Raw genomic sequence first — 17,568 nt, 5'->3', positions numbered from 1 at the left:
TTAACAGTGACAAAGAAAGAAACAATGAAGGAGAGGGGACAATGAAGACTCACCAGAGTGTGTCCTGAGGTGTCCTGTGAGGGCATCCCTTCTGCGGCAGGCATAGCTGCAGAAGGGACATTTGAAAGGTTTCTCCCCAGAGTGTAACTTGATATGCCTCAGCAGGTTCCCCTTCTGTGTAAAAGAAGCTCCACACTGGTTACAGTGGAAGGGGCGTTCACCTAGAGGAGAGAATATAGTGGTCAGAACTGTCAAGAAATCAACTACAAAATTTATAGACCTAACATCCCATTGCTTGTAATAATATATAGTGTGGCCTGATCTAAGTCAACTCTATCATTTGGTTTAAATTTGATGCAACTCATTCTACAATGTAAATTGTTCTACTCAAATAATTGTAGAACCGATTATGCTAATATTAGAGGCTATAAATTACATAGCATCCTGGGTAAAGATTAGCATACAGATTTGGGGTGCTTCTGTTTTTAGGCACCCCACATGAGATGTTTTAACCGGAGTGCCTGTTTTTTCAATGCAGTGGGTGTTCAGTATCTTTTAGGTGCTTCAGCTAGACATTGGAAAAATACAGGCCCAATACTGTGGCTTTGTGCTATTACCCCTATGGCCCTACAACAATCTTGGTTATAGGTCCATCTTTAAAATGTGTCTGGTACCAACCAAAAAAAATTACTCTGGACAGATATCAAGGCCTCAGCCTTAAAATGTCCATTTCTTTCTTTATATTTTATTTTAAATCCCTCTAAGGTCTTATTTTATGCTTGCAGAATGGTATAAGGGGGGAAATAATTGTAAATCAAAATCAAGCCCAAATCCACAAGTTTGACACACAATTTTCATTAATACCAATGTTGATTCTTAAAATCCTTCAGATTTTCCTCCTCACACTTCACTTCCAGCAACTTTTAGCAGCCCTTCACGTATACAGTTGTCAAAGCAAAGGCTTGATTCCTCAAAGTCTATTCCAGACCTACATTTCTATGATTCTTTAAGGGTATGAATAGATTATTAGATACCATCTGGTAATTTACATTAGTGTTATAGTCATATAAATGATAGTAGGAGCAGGAATGGAGAAACCAGTTGCTATGCTTGCCAAGCACAGGCTGGCTTGCTTTTAGCAAATGCCCACTGCAACACACATGTGGACAGACTGATCCAGCATTGGTAGAGTTTCACCCTTGATCTTTATAATTGATTCCACACTAACAGTACAAAGTTACTTCGGGTTAGGGCTTGCATTATATGTCTACTACCTGTTGACATCAGTTTAAACAAGTCATCTCTCCCTGACTCAACCATACGCTTGTGCACTATATTGAAACAAACATATTGTAAGCATTAAAAAAAGTGGCAAGTTTCTTATTTTTAAATCAGGTTTTTATAGAATAACCAACAAGCTACTAACTGATATTTGATGTTTCTGGATGTGAACAGACTTTAACATTAAAGAGTTTCCAAAATCCTGGAAGAGGAATTTAAATTACTATGTTGATACATTTTAACACTGATGACATCAAATACATCTTCATTGCAGAACTGTCATTTAATCATGTTTTATTCTTCCACATCAACAAACAAAGACTGACTTGGTGGCTAATTTTATCCTGACTACTCTAATATTCAGCACCTTTTAAGAATTGCATGAATCCCTCCTTTTCTAACTATTTATGTCTTCATAAGGTTTACATTTTACTTAAACAACTATTTCTTTACTTCAGTCCATTCAATCATTTGTTTCCTGCCACCTCATTAAACTTCAGGCATGTAGGGCAGTCAGTAGTTCTGGTCACACATTTACATTATTGACCAAGTTTTACATTTGCTATAATAAACATAAGAAACAAATATCTACTGAAATTCATACTTTAAAAGGTGAGTCCTGAATAACAAAATAATCCACTCAAGTTTTTTCATGACTATGTCTATGTCACTGGATGCTTTGAATGCCTTATGGAAATTTCTAGATTCTAGCATACTAATCCTGATAAATTCACGATTCCACCTGTTTCCTGATTTTCACGTATCCAATAGAAGTTGTTCCTACTCACCTGCCATGACCCTCTTTGCAATAACTTTACCGTTCCCCATTCTCTGCTGGGATTTAGGCGCTTCCTTGGTTATTATTCTTTCCTTACAGGCAAAATAAAAACCTTGATATTCTTGTAACTTCTCTTTTGACTTTTGAGAACAGAAAAGTTTTTCACTTAGGCCTCCAGCAGACATTATACTTCAGATGTGATTAACCAGTTAATCACATCTTAAGTAGTAACCAAGCCAGACATTCAGGCAATTAATGGAGTCATAAAACAGGGAATAAGCCATAAAACTATTATTCAAAATATGTGTAATAACTTTGCGGCTGGTTCTCATTGCACCTTAAGCTAAACATGGTCAGCACCAAACAGTGCTCCCAGTCTCAGGAGTGCACAGGAACCCTTCAAGACTCCTAGGAGTACATCAGAGCCTTGAAGGGCTCCCATGTGCTACCACAGCTGGGAGCACCAGTCACTTCACTCTAGTGTGTTCCTGTGTTTGGGAGTACAAGTCAGCTGACAGACACCTCCAGCCTCAAGCGCGCACCTATATTTTGAAGGGCTCTGGCATACTCCTGGGTATTGGAGCACTGATAAGCTGATCAGCACTGGTCACGTGTTCAATTTCAGGTACAATGGGAATCAATTACAAAGTTGTTATATGCACTTGCTGATCATCTGAGTAGCACTCCCAACCGCAGACGCACACTAAAGCAAAAGGCTCCAGTGGACTGCCAAAGCTAGGAGCACCAATCAGCTGAATGATCATGATACCAGGCTCCCCCTGCAAAAGCAACAAGACACTATTGGGATCTGATCCCTGATCCTACAAATTGCACCTCCTGCCATGTACGTGTGGCATGGCAGTAAGCATGACTGTTGGGATTGCAGATGAGATCCCATCACACCTTTAATGGAATGCCTGTCAGCAGTCTCAGAAACTGAAATTTGAGCATAGCAGGCATTCAAGGGATGTGGTGACAGACTGCTTAAGACATCCATTCCTGACTCCAGATGGTATAATTTTGAAGCTTCACCCTGGACCAGTGTTGAAGGCTGCTTCCTGCTGTATGTGGATACCTGGTCATTCAGGCTGTGGGAGATAAAAGGTGGCAGGATGTGATGCTAGATGCATCATTTCCTTGTGTGTTGTTCGTTATAAGAAGAGATGGGTTATAATAAGACCCATGGTAGTCTGATGGGCTGCTTGTCTTGGGCAGACCTTTGATTTTTTTGATAGGCATTCAAGCTATTTTTGAAAAACAAATCCTTGTTTTTCTTCCCCCTCACCCAAAAAGGGAAATAATCACTTCAGACTCACTCCCTTCCCTTTCCTGACATCATTCTGTTTGTAGACTATTATGATGATACTTTAAAAATTCTTTTGCTCCTACAAAGGCAAAGGCAAAGGCAAAGTCAAACCATTATTTAACAATTGTGTAATTAAGGCCTAGCCTACACTATAAAGTTCTGCTGGCAAAACTCCAGTGCTGCTGGCAAAACTTTAAGGGTGTTCACACCTAAACCTTTCTTGCTGTGGACAAACCCTCCTTTCTCCTGACAGTTATATCACTTGCGCCGAGTGAACTAAAGGTTTTTGCCTCTGTCCAGAGTCTGGCAAAAGGTTTCTGCCCTAGTTCCTTCAGCAGCAAGTGCTTTCTTAAGGTGCAGTTTGCACACTTGTAGCACAGCTGTGGAGCACAACCACAAACAAGATGCCATAAACACATGGATACACTTGGACTTGTGGCACTGTAGTGTCAGCTGATGTCTGCCACAAGCAGTTCTGGCAACAGAGGAAGGAAGGTTATGTGTACACAAAGCCTAAATACTTCAATCCTAACTAAAGCAAAATGACCACAAAGCCCATTTAACTTTCCATATGTACCTCTTGTGTAGTTATCTACACCAGTACCTAGCATTCTCGATTGCATAGTGTTCTGCACTTGTCATTTATGCCAACGTAAAACATTACAAGGGGCAAAGGTGAATTGGTATCTGAAAATTATGGTAAAGTAAGGATTGTCGAATTTAGACCTTTGTAACTATTTTTAAGTTTGACCCTTTTACTTTGCATATTCATACTATTTTGATAATCTGAAATGATACAAATCAAAATCACTATCTAATGACTAACTTTATACTAATATTTTCAAGTATTCAAATAGTATTTCATGGTCTCAAAAAGCAAATGACTTCTGCATAAACTGGAGAACTTCGACATATAGTCAATCTACCTTATCACGGAAGTGCTGTGCAGAAGTTTCAGTATGAGTTATCCTTCTTTGTATTTCACACCACTGTGAAATACATCTGATATTTTCTGCATAAAAAACAGCAGTTGAACTGAGGACAAGGAGCAAATCAAAACTGATCAAATTTTTGTACCGAGACTCAAAACACACAGGGCCAGTAAAGCACTGTAGGAGAGAAATTTTACGTTCTAGCCTTCAAGAAAGTGGGGAAAATGGTTCCAAATTCAACCAATTGCTTTCTCCATGAAATATACTTTTTAAAGAACGCTACATGTACCCTGGAGATTTTTTAATGGAAATTAAGGAGATGCAGGCATTGGTATACCAAATTACTGCTCACATGAGAATTGACAGCTAGATTCCAAAAATTTTGAGCAACAGCTTTTTCCACAAGTTGTTGCGCTGAAATCAACTCACAAAAAAGTGCTAGTCTCATTTTCTGTTATGGAAGACAAAGGTACTTCACAATGAGTTTAACCATTTAAATGCTGGCTCAAAGTTCCTCTTACTTACTACAACAGTGTAAGACGGCCCTTGTGTTAATGAGCTGACGGAAGGTTTTAAAATCTGACTTGTGCTAAAGAAAATGCATTCCAGGGACTCTGACTCTTTTTGGTTTGGCTGGTAAGTTTGCACTTATAAGAATATTTAAAAGACTAAAAGAGGGATACTTACAAAACACTCATCTTTACTTCTTCATGAAATATTGCAGTGCCCAAAGAGGTATGGAAAAAATGTTAGTTTGGTGTTGATAGTAAAATTGATTTTCATCCTCCATGTTAGGTTTTTTGTTTCTTTTTAATCGAACCATAGGAAGATACATTTCCTCCTATTCCTTTGTTGCCTCAACTGCTTCCAAATTCATTTTGTTCTCTGACTATAAATAAAATAATAGCTGTACTACTAAACTATTGACAGGCAAAGCATGAAAATTAACCATGACCTGAACTAAAAAAAAGGGGGAGGGGGAGGGATGAACTTGTTCAATTTCCGTATTCCTTATGCTGGATATCTGTGAGCTTGTTCATCTAGATCAGTGATTCTCAACCTGGGTGCCATGGCACCCCGGAATGCCTTGAGATCCTGGGGTGCCCCACTGTGTCATGCAATATTAACACCATTAGGTCTGCAAACACGATCCACAAGATAAACCCAGGGGCAGGACCCAGACATGCAGGTACGTGTGGTTTGTGACGCTTCAAACCTCTTTACAGTGCCACAAACCACACCAGTTGCATGTTAATCAGTGTTCACTGCTGCTAATTTGCAATGCCGGGGAAAAATTTGCTACTGGGATTTCCCGGTAGCAAAAAAAATAACCTAAAAAAAAAAAACTGGCACAAACCACACCAAAGTGGCAAGCACCAGAACAAATGCAGAGATTGGACCTGGTCTCTCATCTACGCACACTGTGGAGCCCCCCTGCTGAGGCACCCTGTGCCCCAGTCAGCTCCTACCTGGTTGGCTGGGGTGCAGTGTGCCACAAGACGGGAACAGCTGGCTGGGGTACAGTGTGTCTCAGCATGGGGGCTCTTCAGTGGAGCCTCTGTGCTGAGGCACACAAACAGGGAAGCTGCCAGCCCAAGACTGCCTGCTCCCCTGTCTTGATGTACACTGCACCCCAGCCAGGCAGGAAGCAGTTGGCTGGGGCACAGGGTGGCTCAACACTGCGGCCCTGCAGCATGCAGAGAGATGGAGGAGCTGCTCCCCCATCTCTAGGTACTGCTCACCAGCTGGCCAGGGCATGGGGTGCCTCAGCACATGGGATGGCTAACTCCAGTCTCTCCTGCCCTGGCACAGCACATAGAGTAGCAGAACAACAGGTCCTGCTGCAAAGCACACAGGCAGGAGCATGCACTATGACACAAAGTAACAGCACAAATTTGTGCCACTACTATTTGTGCTGCTGTCAAGGCATGCCCCTGCTCGTGTGGACCCAGCCAGGGATTTCAAATATGAATCCATGAAAAACATTCTGACCTGTTGTGGTCTTTCTTGAGGTCTGCTCTCTTAATTTTCTGTAGTCAAAAAAGTGAGTGGAAACTAAGAGCTGGCATTTTCAGAAGTGTGCCTCAAGCCTACTGAGAGATGCCATAACCCTAAAAAAAGTTGAGAACCACTGACTGAGATGCTCAGACTATTATATCACATTCATCCTTCATTTAACCCTACAGCCTTGATCCTTCTATCCTACGCTAAATAACTCCAGGTTGCAAGAGGCAGGTGTCTGCAACTGTCTTATAAATTAAATTATTTTAAGCTTTCACAAAAATTGTTTTTGACAGTCGAGTGAAATTATTTTAGCCATTTAATAAGGTATGTATTTGTTTCTGGTCAATCATATTAAGCACAAACATCATTTTAATACTGTACTAGCACAACTGGGTTTTTCTTCTCTTATCAAACTGTGCCAAAAAGCCTGTTCCCTACATGAAACAAAAGTTAAAATAGCTCTCTAAATTTTATGCTATGAATGTGCAAGTGCAAAAAATCCTCAGCATCATGTACATCTGTATACAACAGGTATGGGTAAATATTATTTCATTCTACTTTGTGGCACTAAACTGAACATGGATTGAAAAGAAAGGTATGAGAGTCCCCCAAACATATCACCTAGAACAGAATAAATAAGACACTTCACCAGTGTGTAAATGTGGGTTAACATAGGGGGACTAATGTGATTATTCCCAGTGAAAAACAACTTGATCATGAGTACTTTCACTGATTAGTGGATACAGCATTACTTGGACTAAAGAGACTTGGGTTCCAGTCCTGGCTGTGCCAATGACCTGTCTTATTAAGACAGGCAAATCACTTCATCCATCTGTGTCTCAAATTTCCTCATCATTAAAATGAGGTTAACGATACCCATCTTCCTTGTAAAGCACTTTGATAACAAGTGATAAAAAACACTCAGGCAGAGCTAGGTATTATGGAATAAGTTACTATTCAGACTAAGTGAGGAAATCACATACACCTCACTTGAGGAAAAGGCATGGCTACAGAAGAGCATCAATGTAATAAGTGGTATCAGCTTTGCTGAAAGTGGGAAGGCATGAGTTTCTTTCATGCCCATAAAGGGTTAACACTAGAAAGAGAAAAGATTCACTTTAAACACCAGAATTCCTGTTTTATTTCCTCAAATTGAATTATTGTCCCTGCATTTTTTTTTTCCTTTCAATACCTCCAAACAAGAGTGCCTGGAGTATCCGATGACAATATTACCTGATTACCTAGCTTATGCAGTAACACAGAAATCTTGTGCAGATGCTATGGTCAGCAACTTATTGTGGGCAACATGTAATGTGAGGTTTGGAAGACAAGACAAGACAGGGTGGAAAGAGAAGGGAAGTAAATGAGACTTTACATGTTGCTCTCATGAAATGAGTGGGGAGGTTGCAGCTCAATAAACTGTCTAGGTATGCACATTGCATTCCTGTGCTGAAGTCTGGGAGGAGGGGCTGTTTTTGGTTTGGTTTTTTTGTTGTTGTTGTTTATTTTTCTGTTTATGACAAATACATGGAAATCCTAAAACTTAGGGTCTCCTATGACTTTGGACAAATGCTTCAACTGAATTATCAATGCCTTAAAAGGCTTAATGTATTATAGTAATGACTGCAAACAGCTGTAGCATTATGGGCTCCTTTGTAAAGTTACTACAAGTCCTGAATAAACTGTGCTGTTCTAGGAGCAAACCTGAAGCTGAATTGAGCATTGATAGCTTTTACCATTGCTCTGGGAGGAATAATCTGCACCAGTGTCCTATGTTTGGCAGAGTTTACTTTCTTACTCTGACTGTGGGCAGTAAGGGGTCAAGGGATCCTTCTCCAGTAAAGGAGGAGGACTGCCTCAGGGAGGCTGCAATTAAGGCAGACCATGCAGTGAAATAAGGAGGCATCTAACACAGGGTACCCAGGACATGCAATTACAATGATTAGCATTGTGGTCACTAGGGCTGTGTACAATTTGTAAGGCATGCCACACTGCTGCTATGGAAGGCATCTCCATTTTCTGAACAGAAAAAAAAATTAAATTTATGCATTGCAAACAGAAGGCCAGATTGTGCCATGGTTCAAGGAAGCCATGCAGGAGGGTAACGGGGAATCAGGTGCCAACACATGTGCATTGCCCAGCAAAACTCATGGGAATAAAGGGATATGAGAACTATCCCGAGGTCTGTGAGGGCTGACACATAATAAGCCTCCCCTCTTTCACTAGCTAGAATAGCTTCCTTCCCAGTGTTCCCTCTGGGACTATATACCCACAGATTATCTGGGACTCAGGGGCATGCCCAAAGTTTCAGGCTAGCTCATTCCAAATGACAATGTGATGCTATATTTGAGATATCTCCCCCTATATAGTATTTTTAACATTTTATTCTCTTGCCATTAAAGTCAAGGATATGGACATGCAAGCAATCCCCTCCTATGGTGGAGAATGAAGCAGCAGCCTAGATTGCAAATTGGTTGACTAAGAGGAGTGTGCCGAGGTGCAGAATAAAAGAAATGCCATTTCTACATGCTTCAAATCATCTCTATAGAGTAGTAAATCACAGCCTTCCTACCTCAGGGGGAAAGAGCTATAGTTCTATAAGGACATTTTAATAGCTTTGAGAAAATTCCAGTGTTACACATTCTCTACCTCTGCATATACATAAGAAAGCATTCTGTTTGCTTGTTTAAAAGTGGGTACCTAAAAGAATGGCAGATCCACTGTAAGTAAAGAACCTGCCAGTGCTCAGCACCTCAAAAAACCTCTTTTTTTAAATTATGCACCTAAAGAAACATCTTATGTGACTGCCTAAATTGGACACTAAAAATAAAAATGGGCTTTGATGTACCTAGTACATATGCTCATATGTATGTACATGTCATCAAGAACTTTCAGGGACTAACAAAAAACTGAGAACTTAGTTGGCTATATAAGTTATACTTAACTGTTCACCCTTCCTTTTCTAGTAATGGTATGTCAAAATGTCAATCAAAATTTCAGTTCTCTAAGAAATGCTTTTCCCCTGCTGTAATTGCTGTCTAAAATCATGAATGCATCATAAAAGTTACTGCAGTATTTTGCATTATACATACATGCTAAATATCATCAATACAATTTGTATACAGAGCATTAACTATATATTTATTATAGCTCTGTACAGCGGTTCTATTGATTTCTTTGTCATCAAGTGCACACCACTTTACTGCAAATGTTAATTTGAAGGGACTATACAAATATTTTTATTCTATGCTAACCCACTGCTTTTTCTTCTACCTTGGAAGTTAAGTTATATATGTAGAATACCTAATATCTAAGGATAGATTATCCCTCTGCTCATTAGCAATATGAAAAGGCATAAAAAATGCAAGCAAGACCTTTCCCCAAAACTCTGATAAAAGCAGAAGGCATTCCTTCAGGCCCAGATTGAGGAAAGCACTTAATATGCACTTAACTTCAATGAGACTTAAGTACATGTTTACAAATAAGCACCTAAGTGCTTTCTTGAACCAGGGTTCTGATCTCGGTGTGGCCCACGGCTTTCACAAAATCTTTATAAAGACTCACATCTTGAAGTCTGAAAGCTGTGAACTTAGTAACTTTGGCCACTTCTTTTAATTTTAAAGGCACGCAAAAACAGATACTGTCAATTTTACTGGCATTGAACTTTTACCATATTGCTGCTGATCAAGAACAGCAAAGGCTGATTTCCAGACTTTTTTTTCTTTGCTGTGCCTAAGAAGCAAAGGTTGGGATTCAATGCTGAGGAAGCTTTTTGCTTGCCAACAACAGAATGCCACCAGAATTTTGAAAAAGCAAATCCATCCTTTCCCTCCCCAGCCCATTGTCACCCATGAATAAAAAGGCAAGAGAATAGTTGTCAGGTAATATCAACATCAGATGCCACAGGCAGTCACCAGTTTTCCTTTCAGCTGCTTACCAGTGTGGCTCCTTTTATGTACCATTAGCACATTGGGCCCAATGCAAACCATGCCACAGACGTCACATTTCAGTTTACCATTCGGAAGACGGATTCCTCCCTCGCTTGACAGATCCTGGATCTTTCTGTTATCAAGCATCTCGTTGTTCTCAGTGAGGGGTTCTTCCAGGCTGCTTCCTTCATCATGACCCCTGAGCTCATCTTCCCGGTTCAGGGGTTTCCTGTCAGATTCCTCATCACTTTGCATTTCTAGCTTTACTGAATTTGCTGAAATTAGGGAAAAATATATATGTATATATAATAAAAATCAATCTTTTCCTAGTTCCAATGAGCTAATACCAATATCAGTATTATTTACATTGGTGCCTAGCAACTCCAACCAAAATCAGAATCCCATTGTGCGAGGTACTGCATATGCATATGGTGGCCATAAACCCCACTCCAACTGATCTGCAATCTGAGAAGCGATAAAGTTGAAGGAATAAACACTTTTATCCACATTTTACAGCCAGGGAACTAAAGCTCAATGAAGCGACTTGCCCCAAGGTCACCCAGAGATTTCATGACAGAACTAGGAATTGAACCCAGATCTCCTACACCCCAGTCTATTATCTAAACCATAAGAACCACCTTCCTTCCATACAAACATTAAATGTAAGTGGTACTGCATTCTTTGTGCTCAAGGAACAAGTTGTCAAAAATATTCACCTATCCCTACATACTTAGCCCCAGCATTTGTGTATTTATCTATGTGCAGTCTTTCAGAGTGAGAGAGGGAACTACACAGTCAGTAAGTACATAGAAATGAACTCTCCTTACAAGAGTTCAAAATGCAATGATTTAATGAAGCAGGGCATGTGTGGTGTGTAGATAATCTCCAAATCACAGTTCTTGCACAGACATGTTTCATGATAGAGGAGAGAGATGATACATGAATCTCTGCTTTTCTGCTGGCAGTGCCTTAATCATGTAATGGAGGATTGCCAAGGCAAATGAGACTTACTGTGCCAGCTGTGTTTTGGTTCACAGTTCATGTATACAAATGGGATAAGTGCATTCTATTGTTTCTCATGTTTGCTTGTTTGCCCTGTTAGACTGAAGTACAGCCTGGGAATCTTTCCACTGACTTCAATCAAGCTTTGAATTAGGTCCTCAGGGAATTATCCAAATCCTAAAGAAGTTAATGGAGTGCTGTGGGGGCACCTCTGATCAAATCCATCAATTCAGTGTATTAGTATGCTTAGCTACCCCTAACGTAAGACACACACATCTGAAACACTAAGCAATTCATGAAAGTTGCTGGAGTAACTTGTCCAGAGTCATGCTGTCTATCTAAAGACCAGATGTAGCTTTGTCAGCAAGAAGAAACACTGGCCTGACAATAAGCGTAATTTCTGACCAGAGAATCAGCTTCAAAAGCAGGTATTTCAGCCTCCACATCTAGGTAAATATTCAGCTTCTGTTAAGACCCTCATAAAGGTGCCAATTATAGCAGTAGATCTGCAATACAGATATGTTCACTAAGACTGGACAGGCATCTCTAATCTCATTTTATGTGGGCTAAAAGGCAGAAGTCAGATAGGACTGAGGTTAAATCTGAAAGACTAAAATTCAATGTAAAAGTTCTATCTGTATAGCATTGCCAACTGAGCTATCCAGTCCCCCATGCAGGAAACAGATAAACTAATCCCATTAGCTACATTTAAGGGTCTCTTCCTTCATCCCATTGTTAAAAAAAAAGATAAGGTTCAGACACCTGTGTCGATGTTACAGTTTCAAATCATTAGTATCATCACTAGGAAAGGTATAATGATATGGACAAAAACACAAGAGAACAGATAATAACAAGATGTGACTTTCTAATCATACAATTGCTGAAGTCCATCTCCTATCCATCAAGATACTAATGAGAGCTAAGTCATGAACATTATAATAAAGCCGACATAGAACAAGGACAAACAGATCACAGTGGTTTAGTATCGGAATAAAGTCTTGCCATCAAAACAGGAAACCAACCTTTTATATTATGAAACATTTTAGCTCTTAATTTACAGAAGGCAATAGGTATTTTTTGTTTTCACGCAGAAATTGTTGCTAAGAAGAGAAACAATGCCACACAGAGGGCTTATACTGCGATTTTATCGCAAGTCCCTGCTTATGCAGCAGTAGATACTGATAGTGTCTCAAGTGCTGACTGCCCATTCCCATACCTCCTGAAATAGGATGGGAGGAAAGGAGAAAGAATTAAAATTCTTTGCTCCTTTGCCACAGCTCAGAACCAAATCTATCCCACAATAAATAATCCTTGAGTTTTAAGCATGAATAGCCAACCCTCCACCCCCACCACATCCCAAGGTAAGATTTATGTTTGGGGCAAAGGCTCTACTCCTGACAAGCAGTTTTAAAGGCTGAGAACTTGTGGCTCCCATTGAAACAGCTGGCATGGGACGGATGGAGCATGTCTGACAAGGAGGGCCAAAATAACTGTCTGCTATGTAACAGAAATTTGTTACACTAGGCAACACAGGTAGTCTGTGGTGAAGCCATGAAAAGAACCCTACTCTCCTGATCCCAAGTGCTGTGCCCCAATCACAAGACAAGCCCTAAAGCCGTATACAGCAAGAATATGAAAAATTATTCCAAATACAGTTCACACATTATGCAGACATACAAGAGACATATTTGCATCTTCCATGTATGTTTATACAATATTTTCTATCTTGGATCTGAAACACTATACATCTTATTTAATAGGTACCAAATATTCACAACTCGTCTTTCAATCTATGGGACCTTCAGTTGCTCAGTACCTCAGAAAATAAGGCCCTAAGCACTTAGAAATGGAAAGGGTGTTGTCAGCATCTTATTTTATCTTACCCTACTGCCTCCTTCTGCTGAATACTGGCTCACATCCAATAGGATAAACAGCAAAACAAAAACAGAGCTAGCTGTTCGATGCAACACAACCTTCCAAATGCACAATACTCCCTATCCTCCAAATATAACTTGTTAGCATGCCTCCCTAGTCTATATACATGAAGCTGCGAAGACCATCTCAGCTCTTTGAAGTGTTTTTATACACCCCCACCACCTACCTCTGGCTCTGTCCCTGCCATTTTCAAAAGCCTGCCATTAGTGCTTGTTGCTCTGTGAAGGTTTCCTTCATCTGGGACTTAAGGGAAAATTGCAGGTCTCCAAGGAAGGGAATGCTGCTACAGTGGGGATCTCCTCAGCTTTTCATGAGGGCTTTGCTAATCAGGTCATCCCCATTGCCTTACATCATATACTTGTGTGCAGCAGCCTTGTGTAACATTTTGCACACAAACACATGTATAAAGTAGTTTGTACCTTCTCCTTTATTCATCCCCCAAATTTAACTTTTTTGTTTTTACCTGCTACCATAAAACTTAATAAAATACACGACTTGTGTTAAGAAGAAAAATGATATATAAAAGCCATGTTTATGCCTACTATGTATTGTACAAAGTCCCCAAACACATTTCTCCATAAGCCTCTTTTCTTTCTTCTTGCTGACTTAAAATTCTCCCATCTGGCCATGCAAAATAAATGAATACTTAAGCAAAAGTTTAAACTTTTCAGCAGCTCCCCTTTACAACCCTCCTCCCCCCACCCCCAGCAAAAGACCACCTCAGGTATAAAATGTCAAATCTCATACAGCCTTTTCCAAATCTAAAATCGGCAGTCAAATGATTTTTCCTAGTTAATACAGATTTCTTCCCTTTCGCTTCCATTTTCCATTATCAAAGGTCATGCCACTTTCACACTGTGACACCACCTTTCTGGGAGAAACTCACAAACAGACACCTGTAAACATGAAGCTAACAGCAAGCAGTCACCAAACACAACTAGCTTTCCTTCCTTTCTTTCCAAGTAGCACCATCTAGTTGGCGTTAGTTTACAATGTGACAATAATTGTTTTCAACATCACTCAATAATGCTGTCTTGTGCTAATTAATCAATAATGCCATATTAAACAGTATTTGGGTAGGATTTTAGTGCCCAAACATTTTATTTTATTTTATTTATTTATTTTTTTTTACAGGTAAAGTAGTGGAACTATCACCAGGAAAGTAATGGTGGATGTTAAAATGTATCTATTTAAAGCCCCACCCTACCCCTGTACAGTCTCCACACTCTCCCCCAACTCAAAGTTACAGGTCACCCTGTTCTACACTTCATCCTCCATTACGGAAATTTACCTCCACAGCAAAAAAATCAGATTGGGAAAAAACCCTAGAGTCTCATTAGGAATCCTGATCTCCAGGTGGAACTAAGAGGTACATTGCTTAAGAATGAGGATCATCATTTAAAAAAAGTATGGGGATAGTAATGCGTGACATTACCCCAACATAAGACAAATGAAAGCATAACATTTCCTACTGATAGAACATTTATTTTGGACAGATAAAGCTAAGATACAGAGTTAAGGAAATCCTACATTTTCTTAACCCAGTATGTATCTAAATGGAGTGGAACAGACAGCACTCAGGGTTTGTTCTAAAAAGCCTTGACCAGAATGCAACATGATTCAATTCTCAAGGCACAACTGGCAAAGTCAAGAATGTCAGAATTGCCTTGTAATTTTGAAATTAAGTAAAAAGTTTGTCAGTTCTGTTCATAATGGAATTATGCCTCCTGTCCGCCTTTTTAAAAGCACACAGCCACTCACACTCTTCACTTGCTTGATGGTGCTAGAGACAATGAGGGCCCCATCCATATTTACTCCAAGATCCTTTCTACCAGTACAAGGAGACTCAAAAATGTGACTGTCTACACTGTGCTTGAAGTGAGAAGAGGCTGTGATGCGAGTGTAAATACACTTTATACTGGTACCCTGTATCAGCATGAAAGAAAAAGTCAAATCCTGAGCTTCTTATTAAGGGCAGAATCTGGCTCTTCATTAAAGAGATTTTATAGTAACTCTGGGCCTAACAACACTGCAACCTTCAAGATGCAAGGAGCTCCTGCAAAAACTCTCTCACCCAGAAAAGCATGTATACCAGGAGTGTGCATGCTGGCAGAGGACAGAGAAAGAGTAGGAAATGTATTAATTTGTTTTCTCATAACCCAGGAGAGAAGCAACACCACTTGGCAAACAAATGCACATTTAAGTATATTTATTGGAAATTACACTTTGTTCCTGAAATATATATATTTAGGGCCTAATTCTCCTTGTACTTACTCTGGCATAAAATCAGGAGTTACTCCCAAAAAATATGTATCAATAAAAGCTACTTTCATGTAATGCTGATGCAGAAATAAAGTGAGAGCAACCAGGGGCATGGATAGCATACCACATCACTATATAACTGGGAAACGAGAGGGAAACCAAGAACGTTCAGCCTGTTGTGTCGGCAATTTCTCCTTTAAAATTTTCTGGGAAACATTTTGGTGCTTGTGCAAAATTGTACATTCCAAAGGTAAATGATTACTCCCTGAGAATATTTTTAGGAGGAGTCTAAAAGATAAAGTTATTTCTGGATGGAATGAATGAGCTGTACCCAGGAAAAGGATGAATTCTGTCAGCAAAGAAAGGGGAGTTACTCAATTCTCTTAAGTTAGTTAAGAGCCACTATTTCAAATTTTGTCATGTGCACCCAGACACTTTGCTTACCAGCTATGACACCATGAACAAGATCAAGCTCTTGCCCACACAACTGACCAGAAACAACTCAGGTGGTGGGACTCCATGTAACACTACTGATTTCAATAGCTTTGTGCTGGTGTGTGGAAGGGGGGGAGGAGAGCGCTGGAAAAAGCTTCTCAACTGGTTAAGAAAAACAGTTTAGCAATAGATTACAAAAGTTTTTTCGTGCTGCCTCTGGGATACTCTAGAAGAGCCCAGCAGGTATTAGGTGCCTAACTAAATGCAGTGGAAAACCCGATGCTTAACTTAAGCCCCTTTGAAACTCTCTGTCTACACCTGGATTTTGTAATAACACTGAAGAACCCCAAACTTAATCCTACTTCCAATAAATATCAACACTGTGGCTTCTGTTGAATTCAGTGCCAGCATGATTCAGATTTGTCAGAGGAATTAGTCTGTTACACCCAGTATGGTTCAAGTTAGTTTCATGGCAGGAGTTTATCAGCTCTGTTTTTAACACTGTGCCCTTTCTCCTGATCCAACTGCCCAATGCAAAATGCAAGGAATGGAGAGACTGTGGCAGTGAAACCTGTGGAACGACTTTCAGAGACCCAACTGTCTATACAAACTTATATAAATACTCAGACAGAAAAAACAAAGTTATAGTAGTGGGAAGGGCTCTGAGTGAAACCCACACTTCGAACAAGTTCTGAGTTAAGACTGCCATTCCTTTTCCAATATATGACTCAATTCTCCTACCCTTTACTCAGTTTGAATAGTATTTAAAGACTAGTCCAATGGAAATCAAAGAGATTACTTATGGATCAATAAACTATTCACCCAGAGTAGGAGTGGCAGAATCTGGTCTTAAATGTTGGTTGGAATCAGTGCCCTTTAAAATTAAGGCAAGTCTGTCTACTCTGATTTCAGTGAGCTTTTCATCAAACCCTTTGTGCCAGCAACTGATGTAGCAAAATATATACAATTATGCAGGGATGTAAAATCCTTCAAGAGAAAATCCTGAGGCTAAATTTGCCCTCAGATGCATACAGACAGTTTGCACATGAACGGAATTTGCACGTTCATATTTGGGCAAACAATTAGTCTTATGCAAATGTGTGTATTATACACTATAGGAATGAGTTTCCTTAATCATCAGGCTTGTTCTGACAATTTTTTTTTTAAACATGCATGGAATTATTTGTGATTTGGACAGGAAAAAAAAATTAAGTTTGATGTTTTCGGTAGTTTTCTTGACTCTCACACAGAACTGGATGATGTTAAGTATTTAAACAACTTATCAGTCAAAATGGTTTTGAGCTATAAGAAGCAAGCACAAGCAGCACTAATTCACTAAACTGTGACAGCATTAACCCCAAAGTGAATTTTTAAGATCACATAGTATTTTTTTTTTTTTTTTTTAAGAGGCACCCAAAACCTAAAAATTGGTCATGGAAATGCTGATGCTACAGCTATCTATGGACCATCTCTCTCTCTCTCTCTCTGTATAGATACAGATATATGGAGCCACTTAAAATTACCAAAACCTCATTGTTTCAATTATTAGCATCTCTACTTCTCAAAGAGCACATGATTTCCTAAATGCTTTCTAAAACACACAAAGTCTAAAAATTATAGCAACGATAATGATTTTATATATATATATATATATATATATATATATATAAAAGAGCCTTCCCACCAGGGAACTAGACTAAATTT

The 17,568-nt window shown here is 39.5% G+C and overlaps 1 protein-coding gene across 1 annotated transcript in view; it reads right to left on the bottom strand.

Moving 5' to 3' along the window:
- Positions 1-17,568, bottom strand: part of LOC109301652 (zinc finger protein Helios-like) — an 83,240-nt gene continuing 65,672 nt past the window's right edge. Inside the window, exons 4-5 of the mRNA XM_019522890.1 lie at positions 10,239-10,505; positions 1-221 (exon numbers count right to left, since the gene is read on the bottom strand). Coding sequence (XP_019378435.1) covers positions 1-221; positions 10,239-10,505 — 488 coding nt within the window. The remainder of the gene's footprint in view (positions 222-10,238; positions 10,506-17,568) is intronic.

This window comes from Gavialis gangeticus, unplaced genomic scaffold, assembly GCF_001723915.1.
Source record: "Gavialis gangeticus isolate Ggan-Ray unplaced genomic scaffold, GavGan_comp1, whole genome shotgun sequence".
NCBI classification, from domain to species: Eukaryota; Metazoa; Chordata; order Crocodylia; family Gavialidae; genus Gavialis; species Gavialis gangeticus.
This window is presented reverse-complemented; position numbering and strand designations above follow the sequence as displayed.